We start from the raw sequence: 16477 nt of genomic DNA, 5'->3' as shown, positions 1-16477 counted from the left end.
TTAATACTAGAGACACAGTGGCCTAAATGCTAAACAGCGGCCTGAGTAGAACACACAATAGAATAATAAAGTAGGACCTTTCCCAGGGGAAAGAGAAAAAATGAAAGAAAAATTCAGCAAACTAATTCATTCTTAAAATAGTTGTTCTACTACCTTGTACTTCTTTAGAAAACTTAAAATAAATATATATGTATACACACACACACATATAAATTTAATTGATGAAAATAGACATGTTAAGGAGCATAGCAAATCATGAAAATAAAAAAAAAAGGCAAAAAAGGCATCTTGGCAGTGACCGTAGGAAATCCACAAAAATTATTTTTGTTTTATGTATATAAGTAACTTTTGTGGACTTCCTACAGTCACTGCCAAGATACTTTTATTTTTTAATTTTCATGAATTGCTATGCTCCATACTAGATCAATTAAATTTTCATAGACCTATGCTGCTAAATGTCTGCATTCATGTCTAATATGCATATTCAGCTGACTATCAGTACCTAAATGGCAGTGTTCTTTCATTCTTGTTTTATAGAGTTGTCTAGATGATTTTACATCTGGTGAATTTTGTTATTCCAATTCCAAGATGACAAGCAATATAGTAAGTATAAAGAAACCTACAAAGTAGAAGTCTGGGGTATCACATGACCTGTAGTGAGTGTGGACTAGCCCAACTGTCCCTTTATTTTATTTTATTTTTTGTCCTTTTATTTTTTAAAAATATTTATTTAATTATTTGAGAGGGGGGAGTGCTGGGTGCGGAAGGGCAGAAGAAGAGAATCAGAGGCTCTATCCAGTCCCCTGACCTGTGAGATCATGACCTGAGCTAAAATCAAGAGCTGGACACTTAACTGACTGAGTCACCCAAGTGCCCGATCAACTGTCTCTTTAAATAACTGGAAAGGAAGAGAGACTTCATAATTTTCCTTGAAACAGATTTGACTGAAATAGGCATGTTCAGGCCATTTAGGGGGATGGTGCTGTTACTACTATATTTTTGTTGTTATAATTCAGCGTTCCCACAACCCCACTGCTAGCTAAAAATATCTCAGCTTAGAATTCCTCTGCGTGGTTAGTGCTGCACTGGCATCCTCCAGCTCAAAAACATGCCAAGCCAAATATGTTAGGTCTGGAAATATAGTGAATGGTTTTCTTGAGGCCCTGTCTTTTTGTTTACTTCTGGGAAGTTATCGGAACACTTTAGTGGAGGAGAAAGAAAAGTCACCCTGAAAGAAAAGAATTCCCTTTGAAAAAAAGAGTCATGGTGATCCCATAAATTGTAATTTTTAAAGGAAGAGTCAGCATAACCAGTGATCTAAAATCTATAATAGAAGCTGGGGAGCTAGAGGTTTTGTTCTTTATTCAATAGACATCTATTGATGTAATATTGTTCTTTTGGAATATTTAAAGCTCCCTAAAGATAGACATTTCTCTCCTAAACACCTCTACTCCACTGTTCTTAAAATGAAATGGTGGGGTGTATTTTTTTTGTTTTGTTTTTGTTTTTGTTTTTGTTTTCAGGGGTTTTTTTGCTTTGAAATGGAGCAGGAAAAAAAAAAAAAGAAATGGAGCAGGAGGGAGGCTCCAGCATCAAGGCCTTCCTCTGGGACTTTGTCACCACACATTAACCCTCTCGCTCCCACATCCACCCCTCCTTCAGTTAACTTGCAGAGAGCAGGGGGCTCCAGTCCCAGCCCTGAGGGTATACCCTGAGGCCTCCCCTCTTCCTCCTCCAGCCTGGTTACTGGCATCCAAGGAGGTCTCTGTTTTTCTGCCCTCCTAGGTGGCTCTCCTCTGGCTCGAGTCACCAAAATCACTTGTCATTTCAGCTGGCCTTTCTTGGGGAGCATGTGGACGTCAAGGAGATGATGAGGACCTGGACTCTGCAGAAAGGACTTCCCCTCCTGGTGATTGAACGAGAAGGGCATTCCCTCAAACTGAGGCAGGAGCGCTTCCTGAGCGGAGTCTTCAAGGAGGACCCTGAGTGGACAGCCCTGCAGGAAGGGTGACTGCGTTTCTTCTGTTGGTCCAGTTCCCTTCAGCTCAGTTTGCTGCTTGGTTCATTAGCTTTCTCTCAGTTTCAGTGGCAACGGGCTGGATGCTCTTCCTCCGCAGGAGTCAGAGGCCTGAGCTAGCCTTGAGAACCCATGGAGAGAGCTTCGGGTGGGCCCCAGGTGCCTTGTTGAGCGCGCAGCTCTGTTCTTAGGAACCTGCGGCAGCCCCTCAGTTCTGATGCAGGGGGTGGTCAGCTATGTGGCTGTTAAAATATATCCTGTTCTTTTCAATCCTAGATTTCTTGGGCCTTTTAAGTTAGGTGACCAGCGCATACCTAGAAAGCGTTATGACAACTCCACATCTTATCAGAAGAGAAAATAGGGGGTCAAATAGGGCCTGAGTGGGTCAGTGGTTGAGCATCTACCTTTGGCTCAGGTTGTGATCCTGGGGTTCTGGGATCGAGTCCCTCTCCCTCTGTCTCTGCCTTTCTCTGTGTCTCTCATGAATAAAGTCTTTGAAAAAAAAAAAAGAGAAAATATATCCCCTATATGGTGAATTACATTCCTGGGAATTAAACCTCCTGTGGCCTTTTATTTTTTAGTAACTGACTATAAACAGGGGGTCTAAAAACATATGATGTTCTTGGTAATAATGAAAGCAAATCCAGTGAACCGTACTATTATCTTGCTCATCAGCCTAACCTAAAGAAGATGTGTTCAAGGCTTTACTAAAAGCAAGAAACACAACACTGTCCACGTTTCTCAGATCTATTGGTTCTATCCATAAGATGAATGAGGTTAATTTTAAATGAAATAGTACAAGTGAATCTGCACTGGCTCTTATGATTGTTATTTCTTTGGGATGTATCTGTCCAATAACAATTCTAGAATTTTTCTGAGAACCAGAAGCAAATTCAAAGTCTTTAACACAGAGAATATATTGTTTTTCTTTTTTATTTGGTCAGTTGCCTATTTCCAATCCAACAACAACTTTAATGCCATTTCTCTATACACGCGTCATTTCATTTTTCTGTATCTCCTTCTGAAGTCTGAACCTCAAAGAGCTTAAACAATTTAGATCTTGACAACACAGCCTGGAAAATTTAATGTTTGCTTTGTTACTGGGAAGGCATGATTCACACTTTTGTAGTTTATCCAAATGCCATGAGGGAGTTCAATGGTGTGGATGGTCCAGAATAACAAATAATCTACTACAATGATTTGTATTTTTCCTCTGAGGCAGTATTTAGATTACTCTTATAAAATTATTACCCTCTGATTCATGCCTATCCAAACTCATGAAATGCTACACTCCCTCTTTTTCACTCCCAGATATGTTTACCTAGAAAAAATTCCTTTCCTTCTGGAGCCAAGAGTGATCCAGATCATCCTGTTAAGTCCTGGCAATGTCTATGTGTCTATTTTTACCCTTTTATATAATTTTTTCAATTGTTTTGTTAATTACTGATACTTTGTGGGTTAGCAGGTAGATTATCCCTTCTGACCCTTTATGGGATAAAGTCTGTGTATACTGTTTCTTTCATTGTTTTACATTTTTCTGAAGACTAATAGGTAAATCCTCAATTATTCCTCTTTCTGTTTTATACCTGTCGGTATTTTCAAGCACATGATTTTATGTGTGCAAGATTACTGAAGCTAATATGGCTTGATGTGATAGAGGAAACGAATTCTAGAACCTACTAGCCAGTCAAAAAAAAAAAAAAGACCCAGCCGATTTCTGTTATTTACCATAGTAGGACCATTGAAAAGTGACCGAAGTACATTGAAATTGGCCTTTCTTCCAATCCATTCTGTTTTTCTGCTCTCTGGACTTTGCTGATTTGCAGATCCTAGATTTTTTTGTGGCATAGCTGACCACTTACAGTCACTAACCAGTTGCAGGAGTTGGGTGTGGGTAGCTTTGTTGAACAAAACGGCAAGTGGAAATTATACTGAAGTCAGATCTTTATCTCTTGAGGCTTTTCTTGAAGCTTTTCCTTGGTTATTTGAATTAATATCAGGCTGCTAGAATTTTTGAAACTGTGAAAGGAAGATTGGATTTTTTTTTTCTCTTGCTTAGAAGAAAATAATCAGCAGAACTTGTGGTATGAGATTTGGACAGCAAATGATACTGGTAATTGTGACAGAGTTCACCTAGGTATATATTGTTGCACCTATAATCACATAGAAGAATTTTTACATACTCAAGGATAAGCAAGTCTTAGCCTATAAAATTTACAAGGCCACTGATGTTGTGAAAGATGGGCCATTAGGTGCCTTTGACAGCCTATCTGAGTCTGGCAATGTGAATGTTAAAATGGCCATTCATAACCGTCTCTATTTTCTGACATAGGTTCCTCTGGCATATTCCACTGACCTACTCCACGAGTTCCTCTAATGTGGTTCATAGACACGTTCTAAAATCAAGGACAGGTAATAAACTCATTAGTCAAACAGGTGTTTCAATTCTGAAATTAAACATGTTTTGGGTTATTTGGAGGAAAAATACTATAAGTAAATCTCATAATAAGAGATTTATATTTGGGGAAGTTCTCACTTATCCATTTATTAGTTACTAAAAGAATCCTTCAGTTGGAACGTTCAAATTTCTATTCAGTGGAAAGTTTTCTTGTGCTTTAGCACTTAGAGATAGGTTTGTATTTGTATCAAGAAATGATGGATTCCTATCTTACAGCTCTTAAATTACTAACCTAGCAATTGGCAAAAATGTGTATTGGAAACATTTTTGTTTGCCACAAGGCAAAAATATGTATTGGACGAAAACATGCACTTTGGAGCAAAATGGCCCTGGATTCAACTCCTCACTATATCACCTCTTATATGTGTGACCCTAAGAAAATTCCTTACTCCTCCTGAGCTTCAATTTTTTCATCTTATTTTGCATGAGGACTAGGTCTCACAGAACTATTGAGAGAATATGATAATAATGTTATTTTACCACATAGTATAATGTCTGTCATATTAAAAATATATATTACAATCTTAATTTCTCTTGAACACCTCACTGAACTGTGAGAGGGTTTCCATCATAATGTCATGTTCAACCTGGAATCCTTATTTCACCCCAAATGGATCACGTCTTTAAATGTACATGCTTCAATGACCAGTAACTAAACCCTGAGACAAATAAATCAAGTGGGATTCTGATCATGCTTATCATCTGGTTAACTGGGCCTCTTAGACCAGCAAAGACTGCGTTTGAGAACAAATTTAGCAGTCTTTATCGTATGAATTAACTTATTTATTAATTTAATAAGACCCTAGCTCACAAAAAAAAACCCATTCAGTAGACTATGAAAATGAATGTCACAACGATTCTTCCATAACTTTGTCTTCCTACCGATTATTTAGTAAAAGAGTGAGTACTAACAGTTTTGAAGATGTTCCTAGTATGTCTGTTGATAATGAAATGCTATGCCAATTTCCTCCTTCTAGACACTCTGGAATTATCTGAAAAGACCAGTTGGGTGAAATTCAATGTGGACTCAAATGGCTACTACATTGTTCACTATGAGGGGCCTGGATGGGACCAACTTATTACACAGCTGAGTCAGAATCACACACTTCTCAGACCTAAGGACAGAGTAGGTCTGATTCATGATGCGTTTCAGCTAGTAAGGTAATGCAAAATTTCATCTGATTTCACAGGAAATAACTTAATCATAATCAGATATGCTAGATTTCAAAATAAAATATTCAGTGTTGGTCATTGATTGTTGGTATGAGATGGATTTGAATGAAGGTCAAATACGGGCCACTAGGCCAAAGCCTACCCACTAAGAAGATGTTTTGACCCGACCAGTATTTGAAAATGTATTCTGACATTTTAAAATGTGGGTAAATTTATATACAAATCCTGACTTCTAGAACCTTTTTTGAAAGTGAAATGATTTTGCAACTGTGGACCTTAATTCCCACAGAGGAAGGTGCAGTGGGCAGATCCTTCTTGAAGCCAGGCCTTCACTGTCCCATGCACCTAAGTTTCAAACTGTACATGAGTGGCCTGATTCACTCACTTAGGATGGACCCTCTAAACATTTAAGCTTTTGACTCCAGATTTAAAATTTGTTTATATTTGTTTGTTGTTTGTGAGTAGCTTGCTGCTTCACCAAACACCTATGTAATCTGTTGAACCACAAGTATAATATAGTCTTAACCTTTATGATTTTAAATGTCAAATCTAGTACACAATCCACTTGTCACATTGAAGAAGTCAGTATGAAACTGAAAGGGAAATGAAGGAGGAATTGGCTACTTATGCTTATTCCTCCTTAGACTTTCCTGGAAAGACAAAATATTTTCTTTCTTTTCTCACTTACCCTCAGCAGAATAAAATATAGAATAAAGAAGGTCACAATATCACCAACAGAAAAAAATATTGGAAATCAGGTGGAATATTGTGCATTGTAAGCTTTTCCTATTCTCAGAATTACTATAGTCATTTTATTCAATGTGCATATTATTTCCTTTCAGATGTTTATCTAGGTCAAGTTGAGTAATCAGCAGGACATCTCTCAGGAGAAGCTTCTCCATACAACAACAGAATTCTCTAGTTAGGATCCCTGGGTGGCGCAGGGGTTTGGCGCCTGCCTTTCGCCCGGGGCACGATCCTGGAGACCCAGGATCGAATCCCACGTCAGGCTCCTGGTGCATGAAGCCTGCTTCTCCCTCTGCCTGTGTCTGTGCCTCTCTCTCTCTCTGTAACTATCATAAATAAATAAAAAAAATTAAAAAAAAAAAAAGAATTCTCTAGTTAGAAGAAAAGGAGAGATTGAGAGCTGAATCTTCAGCCCCACATGTCTCAGGAACACTGTGGTAGCAGAGCCCACTGGAGGCCAGGATTGGCCAGGACGTGGCCATCCAACATCTGAGTGGATCCATCAGACTAGCAGAGAAGTAGGCCACAGTTCACGGAAGGCGATTTGTCTGCTCAGAGGAGAAACTCTGAGTACATTATAGAGAAGATAGATTAAAAATTTAAGAACAGGGTCACTGAGGAATATTGACAATTTAGCAAATGAAAGCCAATCTTTCAAGTAGTTGCAAAGTCTTTTTCGCTCTCTCTAGCCAATACATTTATGGGTTGTGTTATTTAGCAGAAGGAACCCTACAGTTATTAATAGATCAGTAGAAAAACAGTAATATTTCTTCACAAGGTGGACAGGTTAGTGAAGCTAATTCAGAGTACAAATTTTGGTTTAAAATAGATGACTTCAAGTACTACCTCTTTAATTCTTGTTTGACCTTGGGCAAATTATTTAAACATTTTAAGCCTAAATTTTCTAGTCTTTAAAATTCCAGCTTTAAATGGTAATATCTAATATCAAGGGTTGTTTCGAGGATTGCATGAGATAATGCTGATAAAGCACTAAGCACAGTACCTGTTCAATCAATGTGAACTGTTAGTGTTATTAGTATTATCTAATATACATTGCGTAAAAGATTGTGTATTGAAGAGGAAGATGAAGTGACTGCATAGAAATGCATTTCAAATAGTGTGAGGTTAGAAAAAAAGTGGAAAGTGAATTTGTGTATTATTATGTTTGTAACTACATAGAAAAAAGTACTTCCTAAAAGTGGAGGGGGAAAAAAGAGGAGGAAATATTCCAAAGTGCTATTTGTGAATATGTAAGGTAATGAAACTATGAGGCTTGTTTCCTCCCCCCTCTAATTTCCAGCTGTTTCATAATTTGTTTATATTAATTTTATAATAAAACTGATTCAATAAGGAAACAATTTAAACACTCATAATAGAACTTAATATTTTTACTTGCTACTCTCCCTTTAGTAATATTTATCTCACCCTTCCTTGCTTTATAAAATCTCTATTTAAGAGTTCAAAGAAGTAATCAGCGATCATATTTGGTTTGAAGACAGAATTTGACCAAGGAATGGATATTTATTTCGATTGGATTTTCATATTTACTAAATATAATTTAACACTTGAATCCCATCTGAGTTGAGTAGAATTAAAACAACTGTAATTTCCTTACAGAAAAATTATTTGTTTCTTTTAATCTGACACCATAAAAAGAAGGCCTAAATTGGTTCCTCGAAAATATAGTTTTATCTTACAAGGATACCATTTAGCTGAAACTGTATACTAATAAGTAGAGAACCGTCTACTAATAGAATATAGTTTTTTTTTTTCTGTTGGGCTGAAGTATACACTTATATGTGTCTTTAGTTTTTAAGCTGAACAAGTATTCAGATAACATTTTGTATAATGATTGGTGGTGAGAAGCTGGATTTTTATTAAACTAATTATATAAAAAGAAAAGATGACTTCTCATATGAATATTAAGATTAATTGTTTATAATAAATAACTACAAAAGCAAATAAGGTGCTTGTTTTAGTAAGATACAAATTAGGCTAGACCAAAAAAGAAAAGCAGGATTACTATAAGGTAGTTTTTGTGTTCAACATTCTTTTTTAAATTGTGCCCCTGGAATATTATACCTAGTTTTTCCTGTTGGTGATCCTCTAGGGTATCAGCTGTACTGTACATCATGACACTTACACATGTGGGAAGGAATAGTGACATTTGGTAGATTAATGCTTTAAAAAACACAGCCATCTATAGCATCATCGTGTATATGATTTAGTCCTCCGTCTTCAGACAAAAATTGTGGAAATTTTCCGTAAGTCTGTTTTAAAGCAGTATCTCATTGTGTCTGAGAAGAGTGAAGTCACAACAAAAGTTCCTTCTTTTTAGTTTCAGTTCCCTCTTTCTCAATAAGAATTGAAAATTTCAAAAACCCCAAGGAGGTAGCACATTATGTTAATGAAAAATTCAACAGAGACGTCCTTTGTTCTGGAATCTGTTTCCATATCAAACTACTATGCTTAATCTGGGAGTCCGATGCTGGCAGTAATAGCTTACAGACCACGTGCAGGCACAAGTCCTGTCAGAAACACATGTGAGAACCACTCTGCAAAAATGACAATATAATGGTTTACTTCCTCTGCAGAAGAGACCCTAATGCTTTGGTATTCAGAATAATAGTTTTTTTTTGTTTGTTTGTTCTTCTTATTAAAAGAAAATATGGAGAAAGCATATAACTTTGGAATCTAAATAGATTTCTAAAAAACAATGAAACTACTTTTTTTGTCCCACTAGAATAATTACTACTTCTCTGTTAGACTCTAGGAGGGACGTTAAAAAAAGAGAAGACACTGTACCTGTCATCAAAATTCCAAATTTAAAAAAAAAAAAAAATTCCAAATTTGCTTGGAGGAACAATTCAAATCCACAAATTAAACAATTAGAGAATGACATAATATATGAAAACCTTGATATTATTTTGTACTAAATATTGATATTAGCTAATATTTCTTTTATAAAGCTCTTCCTGTATTATAGGAATTACTCTAAGCACTCAATTCATATGAAGCCATTTAATCCTTAGAACAGAACTGCCCCCGTCATTGCTCTCTATATCATATTTGTTTTAATGTTAAGAATATTAAGAACTAGGGGATCCCTGGGTGGCGCAGCGGTTTGGCACCTGCCTTTGGCCCAGCGTGCGATCCTGGAGACCCGGAATCGAGTCCCACATCGGGCTCCCGGTGCTTGAAGCCTGCTTCTCCCTCTGCCTGTGTCTCTGCCTCTCTCTCTCTCTCTCTCTCTGTGACTATCATAAAAAAAAAAAGAATATTAAGAACTATAAAATATGCACAAACCACCAACAACTTGTTTCATACTTCAGTGCAGGAAGGTTGACCCTAGACAAAGCCCTTGACCTGACTCGCTATCTCCAACATGAAACAAGCATCCCTGCACTTCTCAAAGGTCTGGAATACTTAGAACTATTTTACCACATGATGCACAGAAGGAATATTTCAGATGTCACTGAAAACCTCAAGGTTTGTATCACTTCCAGAAAATTCACTGAGTAAGTATAGAGTGTCTGGAGGATTGGTGAGACTTGGTCTGTCTGTGTGAACTCCTGGGGAATAAATCTTCAAGAAGCTGGGGCAACTGGCTGATAGCACAGTCAACACCACAGCACTGAATGGTTGGGAATCCTTTGCTCCTTGTCATCACCAACCTAAGAAGATCCTGACAGGATCATGAGCAAAATATTCCTCCTAAATGTGATTTTATCTATTGATATCCACCCCCCCCCATAGGAAATTAAGTCATACTTTTAATGCAGAAACTCTATTTGACTATGGTAGGTGGGGCCCAGAAAACAGAGAGAAAAATAGATGGACAAATAGTTCTGTGTTTGAGGAAGATTCATGTAGACAGTTTAGAGTTGACCCCTTTTGATGATAAGAGCTGTGTTAAGTACTAAATTTAGCCTCTCTGTAAATCATCCTGTGCTTTCTGCAGCGTTACATTCTCCGATATTTTAAGCCAGTGATTGACATGCAAAGCTGGAGTGACAAGGGCTCAGTCTGGGACAGACTGCTTCGCTCGACCATCTTAAAATTGGCCTGTTACCTGAACCATGCTCCTTGCATCCAGAAGGCAACTGAACTCTTCTCTCAGTGGATGGAATCCAGTGGAAAATTAACGTAAATCTAGATATCTGTCCTGTTCTTTGTTCCTTTCACTTTGATGCTGAAGTCTTTGATCAAGCAAGACATTACATCTAAAACCTTTCAGTGAGGTTGGAGGAGGGGGGCGGAAAGCCATGCTGGGAATTACAAACCCTTGTTTCATGCTCCCATATAGTAAGTGCTCAATAGATTTTGTGGGAAGTGAGATTTAGGTACCTTTAGAGGAACAGCTAATAAGCATTGGCATGGTAACAGAAAGACAGCCAGAGGGTAGAAGCAACGGGGCGGGGGGTGGGGGGGGGGGGGGGCCGTGCCCAAGCTCAAAAAGTGATGTCTTTTAAAGACAAAAGGCAATGTGAAATGTACATTGCAGTCAAAACACCAGTGATCATTTGCTAAAACTTGTTTTTAAAATAAGGAGAGGATACCTTTTTAAAAAGTCTATTACTTCTTCATTAACCAATACCACAGACCCGAATTTTGACCCCAAATTTCATATTTGAGGGGAAATTGATGGCCTGAGCCGTGAAAAGTGTGTATATTGATGGCAAAATGGATTCTGGTGGTTATTATAATCAAGAAGATGCCCAGTGATCACATGGATTATGCTGCAGTTCAGTTTAGCAGTTACAATCCAGAAATACTAACAGATGCCACAATCTTTTCAATGTAAGCCTTGATTTCTATCCAACACATGGTTTTACATTGTTATCATTAAAACTGACTCTAGAGTTGGATGTTTTGAGAAATCAAATTGGTATGTGAATCAAGGAAAATTCATTCTTTAAAACTGAAGAAAAAAATTCACAATATTAGTGCTGTGTAATGTAATGGTGTCCATTTGTCCTATACCGGATTGCTGATAGGCTATCATAATTTCTCTCCATATAACTAAATCTCAGTGAGCTTTTTGAAATCCTTTCTTGAATTCTTCTTTTTGAAAACATTAATTTCAGTTTTCTTCTTTGTACTTTTCTTGTCATTGTTATTTGAGCCAAAAAAAAAAAAAAAAGCAGTTTAAGAGAAGTATCTTTTAGCTCCTCTTTTTTGTTCATGTTTGAATGGGTTGAATGAGTGACGCTAAAATGTAAACATCCTGCTGCCCTATAGCATAATGAGATATTATTCCACCTTTATACTTGTTCCAGGAGGAGTGATCTTATCTGCAGCAACCCACCTATGGGTTAGATATGTGAGTTGAACGTGTTTAACCAGATGCTATACTTGTGAAAATATAAAGCTCATTTATGCTTGTAATCGATAATACATAATTAAATATTATAGGGTTTTCCCCCCTAAACTTCAAGATTTCTAGTATTGATCCTAATGAAGAATTTTCTTACATAGATTAATTACTTCGTTCATTTGTGTGTCCAATATATAATTCTTTGCATGTTGCCTGTGGGCCAGGCACTGCTTATAGGAAAAAAGGATAAAGCAGTAAACAAAACAACTATGTGTCTTACCTTCAGGGAACTTACATGTATTTATTATCAACTTTCATACATTTGTACAGTAAATACACTAAAATCAAAACAATGCAGACTATAATTTAATTGCTTAGTCTTTGTTTTGTGATTCAACTGGCACTTGGGATAAGCACGTATAGGGGAAATAATGCAAGTGTTAGGATCATAGGTTTAAATTCCATCTTCACAATGGCTAGTCATGTCACCTTGTGCAAGTTACTTAACCTTTCCAAGCTTTATTTCCACTTTTTAAAAATCAGGATAATAACTATCTCACTAGGTAGCTTTGACAGTTAAATATGATAGTAGATTCTCCTATATGGTCACTACATGATAAATGCAAATTTCCTGCCCCATCCTCTGTTGCAGTTTTTCTGAGCCATCAAAAGGAATATCAGTTATTATTGATCTAACAATATTGGAATTAAAAACCATAGACCAAATTAGAATCAAACCTAGTTAATATTCTACAGGGCAATAAAACCCCCAAACCTTATCAGGTTTACAAATTATAAATTATAAAATGACTGAACCCAATCAATTGTGCTAAATTAAATTTTCTAGACCTAGAGAATCAGATGACTCTCAGGCCTGTTAGAAAATACACTTTAATGTGATATTAAAGCAGTAAGAAACCAAGTTTTATTTTTAAAAAAATCACATAGCACCAATATAGGTTATTCAATTCTAGAATTCTGTATAAACCAACACTTGGATATGTCAGAAATCATTGATTCTACAAAGTTGCTATTTTAGTCCCTGAGTAAATTAAAATTTTATGATTATTCTCCTTGCTAGCATTTTATCATCAATAAAGGAAAAAAAACCCACGGGGTGCCTGGGTGACTCAGTCGGTTAAGCGTCTGACTCTTGATTTCAACTCAGGTCATGATCTCCAGGTCCTGAGATCCAGCCCTGCGTAGGGTTCCCTGATTGGTGGGGAGTCTGTTTGTCTGCTTTTCCCTCTGCCCCTCCCACCCCTGCTTTCTCTCTCTCTTTCTAAAATAAATAAATAAATCTTAAGAAAAAAACCCACAAATAATTTGCAAAGCAAAATTACATAAAATATTTTTGTAAAAATTTGACAGAAATAAATGTTTAACACACTACTGAAAATAACTCAGGGGTGATTCTGTTATAGCAGTTTAAAACTGTAATAAGAAAAAAGGGTTTTTGTTTCATAGGGCTTTTTTCTTCACTTTGTTCTTCATACTACAGCATTCCATCAGATGTTTTGGAGATTGTGTATTCCATCGGTGCTCAGACAACAGTGGGATGGAATTACCTTTTAGAGCAATATGGGCTGTCAATGTCAGGTGCTGAAAAAAACAAAATTCTGTATGCATTGTCAACCAGCAAACATCAGGAAAAGTTAATAAAGTAAGTGCATAAACTTAACTAACTTGTTAAAAGTAAACTGATACAAATTCAATGAAGTAAAAAAAAAATTCAATGAAGTCACTAAAATATTGCCCTCCAACTTCAAAGGCATTAAAATAATTTAATCAAGATTTGATTTGCTTTGACTTTACTTCCAAAAAGTACATATTGACAAAATGCAAATAGTGAAAACAGATATATTCCTAGTTATTAATCTGGTGACCAATACTGGACAAATGGCTACATTTTACATCAAAACTTTGGAGAAAAATGATCACAAGAATGCATTCTTGTGTGTTAGATGTTTTACAAGATGCTAATTAAAGTACTTTGAAGTAATCAGTGAATGAAGTTACTGGCAGAAAAAAATTGAAAGTTCAACTGGAACATTAAAAATGTTAGCCAGGAAGGAATTTGTTATGGATTTTGACAAATTATAATTTTATCATGCCTCTTTCTCTTCTAATCTTTTAATATATTGGTAGCCTGAGTTAATTTCCATTACATAACACATACCATGACAAGTCAAATGGTCTTTATTTCTTCAGATTAATTGAACTAGGAATGGAAGGAGAAGTCATCAAGACTCAAGAGTTGGGCCTCCTTCTTCATGCGATCACCAGAAGTCCACAGGGGCAGCAATTAGCCTGGAATTTTTTGAGAGAAAATTGGACCCATCTCCTTAAAAAGTTGGTATTCATTTACATCCAATGTGTGCTCTTCCACCTAAATAGCTCAGTTGCCTGAAACCAAGTACAATGATGTGTCTCCCCAAAGTATATAAATGATCCTACTTCTACCCAAATAGTTTGAAAACTTAATGGCCCAAAATTACTCTGTTCAGGTGTGAGGGAGAGGAATGAGAAGTGAGTGGCAAAGAGATTTTGCTCACTCTGCACAGGCAAAGACCTGCTGGGAGCAAGCGTGTGATGAGTTAAATCCAGTCATCAGCCCCATCCAGCACGCTGAAACCACGTATAGTGCATCAAACACATTTGGCTTGCTTTGTTAATGCAGTTTTGTTCTGGGGGAGAGTTTCAGGAATTTTGATGAGAGCTAACCCCCACCCTCAGGTCTCCTGTGGAAGTGGCCTAGTGGAGAGCTTAGAGGAACTGAAAGAAATCTGATCAAAAGTGTTTGGGGAGCACTCCCACCCCTTTTTAAAACTCAATCAGTTCTGAGTCTTTTCTCGGATTTCAACTCTTAGGAGAACCAGAGCTCACTCCAGCATGCTCCTGGGCCTAAAGTATCCCTCAGAAGGAACCAATAATGGTTAGATTTCATTGGAAGGCACAGGATGGCATTGCTTTCTTTCACAACAAACCCCTGCTAAGGCACTCAGCTAGTCCTTATCCAGAACCAAAATGTCACTTACAAACTATTTGGAAAATATCCCGAATCTGAGAGCTGCACAGTCTGTTCTGTTTACCGTAGTGTCAGTATCTCTGATTTCCATCATTCCCAGTTCCTCTTCCCTCTCATTTGTTAGCCATGAAGGACTAAGAGCCTCCATAGCTTTGTGTAAGCAAAAAGAGCATTTTCACCCCTCTGCCAAGGCCTTGAAGGAGGTTTGAATTCTCATGGTATCAAACAGAAACAGCTTTAAAAAACATGTGTGTGTGTATGTGTGTGTGTGTGCGTGTGTGTGTGTGTGTGTGTGTATAAAATGAGCGTGTGTATGTTTCCTTAAGGATTACTGGAATCATTGGTTGGGTCGTTTGCATGATCATCATTTCCCTCCCCTGAAATGATGAGACTTATTCTGCAATGCCATAGATTTCCTTTGTCACTAGAAATGATCCTCCTGCCTGACCATGTGCACAGCCTGGACTTGGAATCATTTCTAAGATGTATCTGTTCTCTGCTTTTCAGCATGAATCCCTTTGACTTATGGTATAAATTCTCTATATAAGATACTGGGGTGAAGGACGCACTCCATGGCTACAAGTGAGAGTTCAACCAAATAGCATTGCCCCCCGACCCCCACCAAAATACTGTGTGTAAAGACAGTGGATTTCCAAAATGGGGGGAGAAGTGTGCAAGACAGTACATGAGAGTGCAAGGAGAACATATTACTACATATATTAGTTCTTATGCTATTAAATTTTCTATTTGACCTATAACATAGTACATGCATATAATACATAAATAAAAATATGAATATTGGGAAGTTTGTGGACAAAAAAATCTTTACCAATGGAGTGCATAATAAAAACATAAAGAATGCTGCTTTAAGCATAAACATATATTTAAACATAAACATTGCTGGATAAGCTAGTCACAGTTCCTAAAAAGGTTTTATCTACATTTTCATCTTATGGTCAAATTTGACACACTTTGGGACGTCTGGGTGGCTCAGTGGTTAAGCGTCTGCCTTCCAGCTCCGGGCGTGATCCTGGAGTTCCAGGGTCGAGTCCCACATGAGGATCCCTGCATGGAGCCTGCTTCTCCCTTTGCCTGTGTCTCTGCCTTTCTCTCTCTCTGTGTCATGCATAAATAAATAAATCTTTAAAAAAAACCTTTAAAATAAATTTGATACACTTCATAGCTTTGGGATTTTCCTGAATAATTTATTCTTATGGTAATTAATAGAATATATTGTAATGTACAAGCTTATTATAGTGATTAATGTCATATATTTTAAAAACATATGGTATCATAAAGATAAGGCTAGTATTTCTACTACTTAAATCTGTGTGTTTCTCTTTTTATTTGCAGATTTGACTTGGGCTCACATGCTATGAGAATAATCATCTCTGGCACAACATCTCACTTTTCTTCCAAGGATGAGTTGCAAGAGGTTTGTGACTCTCTACTGCTAACAACCTAAAAATAAATGTTCAAATCGTAAAACTGAAAGCAAACCTAGATGTAATCTGGTTTAAAGTTCTTGTTTTATTAAAAGAAAATAAGTAGTTCAACCAGTGTCACATAGAAAGTAAATGGAAGGGACAGGGCTAGAACATCTTAAAATACAGGTGTTCATAGCATTCAAAATGAAAATTACACTTAAGAGATGATTCCTTGCTTATTTTTTGTTTCATAGTGTATTGTCACAGAAGTGACTATATTGAAGTTTGGGAGAGTACTTAAAGGTCTTTT

The 16477-nt window shown here is 36.9% G+C and overlaps 2 protein-coding genes across 3 annotated transcripts in view; one reads left to right on the top strand and one right to left on the bottom strand.

Moving 5' to 3' along the window:
• LOC121488797 (translation initiation factor IF-2-like) overlaps positions 1 to 16477 on the bottom strand; it is a 43600-nt gene that overhangs the window by 11999 nt on the left and 15124 nt on the right. The gene's annotated exons all lie outside the window — the stretch shown is intronic.
• ERAP2 (endoplasmic reticulum aminopeptidase 2) overlaps positions 1 to 16477 on the top strand; it is a 41347-nt gene that overhangs the window by 21356 nt on the left and 3514 nt on the right. The window contains exons 10-18 of one of the 2 annotated variants that reach the window (XM_041751454.1): positions 538 to 603; positions 1832 to 2007; positions 4350 to 4429; positions 5453 to 5636; positions 9728 to 9884; positions 10357 to 10541; positions 13214 to 13375; positions 13924 to 14064; positions 16094 to 16175. In XM_041751454.1, coding sequence (XP_041607388.1) covers positions 538 to 603; positions 1832 to 2007; positions 4350 to 4429; positions 5453 to 5636; positions 9728 to 9884; positions 10357 to 10541; positions 13214 to 13375; positions 13924 to 14064; positions 16094 to 16175 — 1233 coding nt within the window. Of the gene's footprint in view, positions 1 to 537; positions 604 to 1831; positions 2008 to 4349; positions 4430 to 5452; positions 5637 to 9727; positions 9885 to 10356; positions 10542 to 13213; positions 13376 to 13923; positions 14065 to 16093; positions 16176 to 16477 lie in introns of those variants that run through there. The other variant, XM_041751455.1, reaches the window with a different exon arrangement.

The sequence above is a fragment of the Vulpes lagopus genome, chromosome 4 (genome assembly GCF_018345385.1).
Source record: "Vulpes lagopus strain Blue_001 chromosome 4, ASM1834538v1, whole genome shotgun sequence".
In the NCBI taxonomy this organism is placed as follows: domain Eukaryota; kingdom Metazoa; phylum Chordata; class Mammalia; order Carnivora; family Canidae; genus Vulpes; species Vulpes lagopus.
Note: the sequence above shows the minus strand (reverse complement) of the source record. Positions and strands in the feature narration are given on the sequence as shown.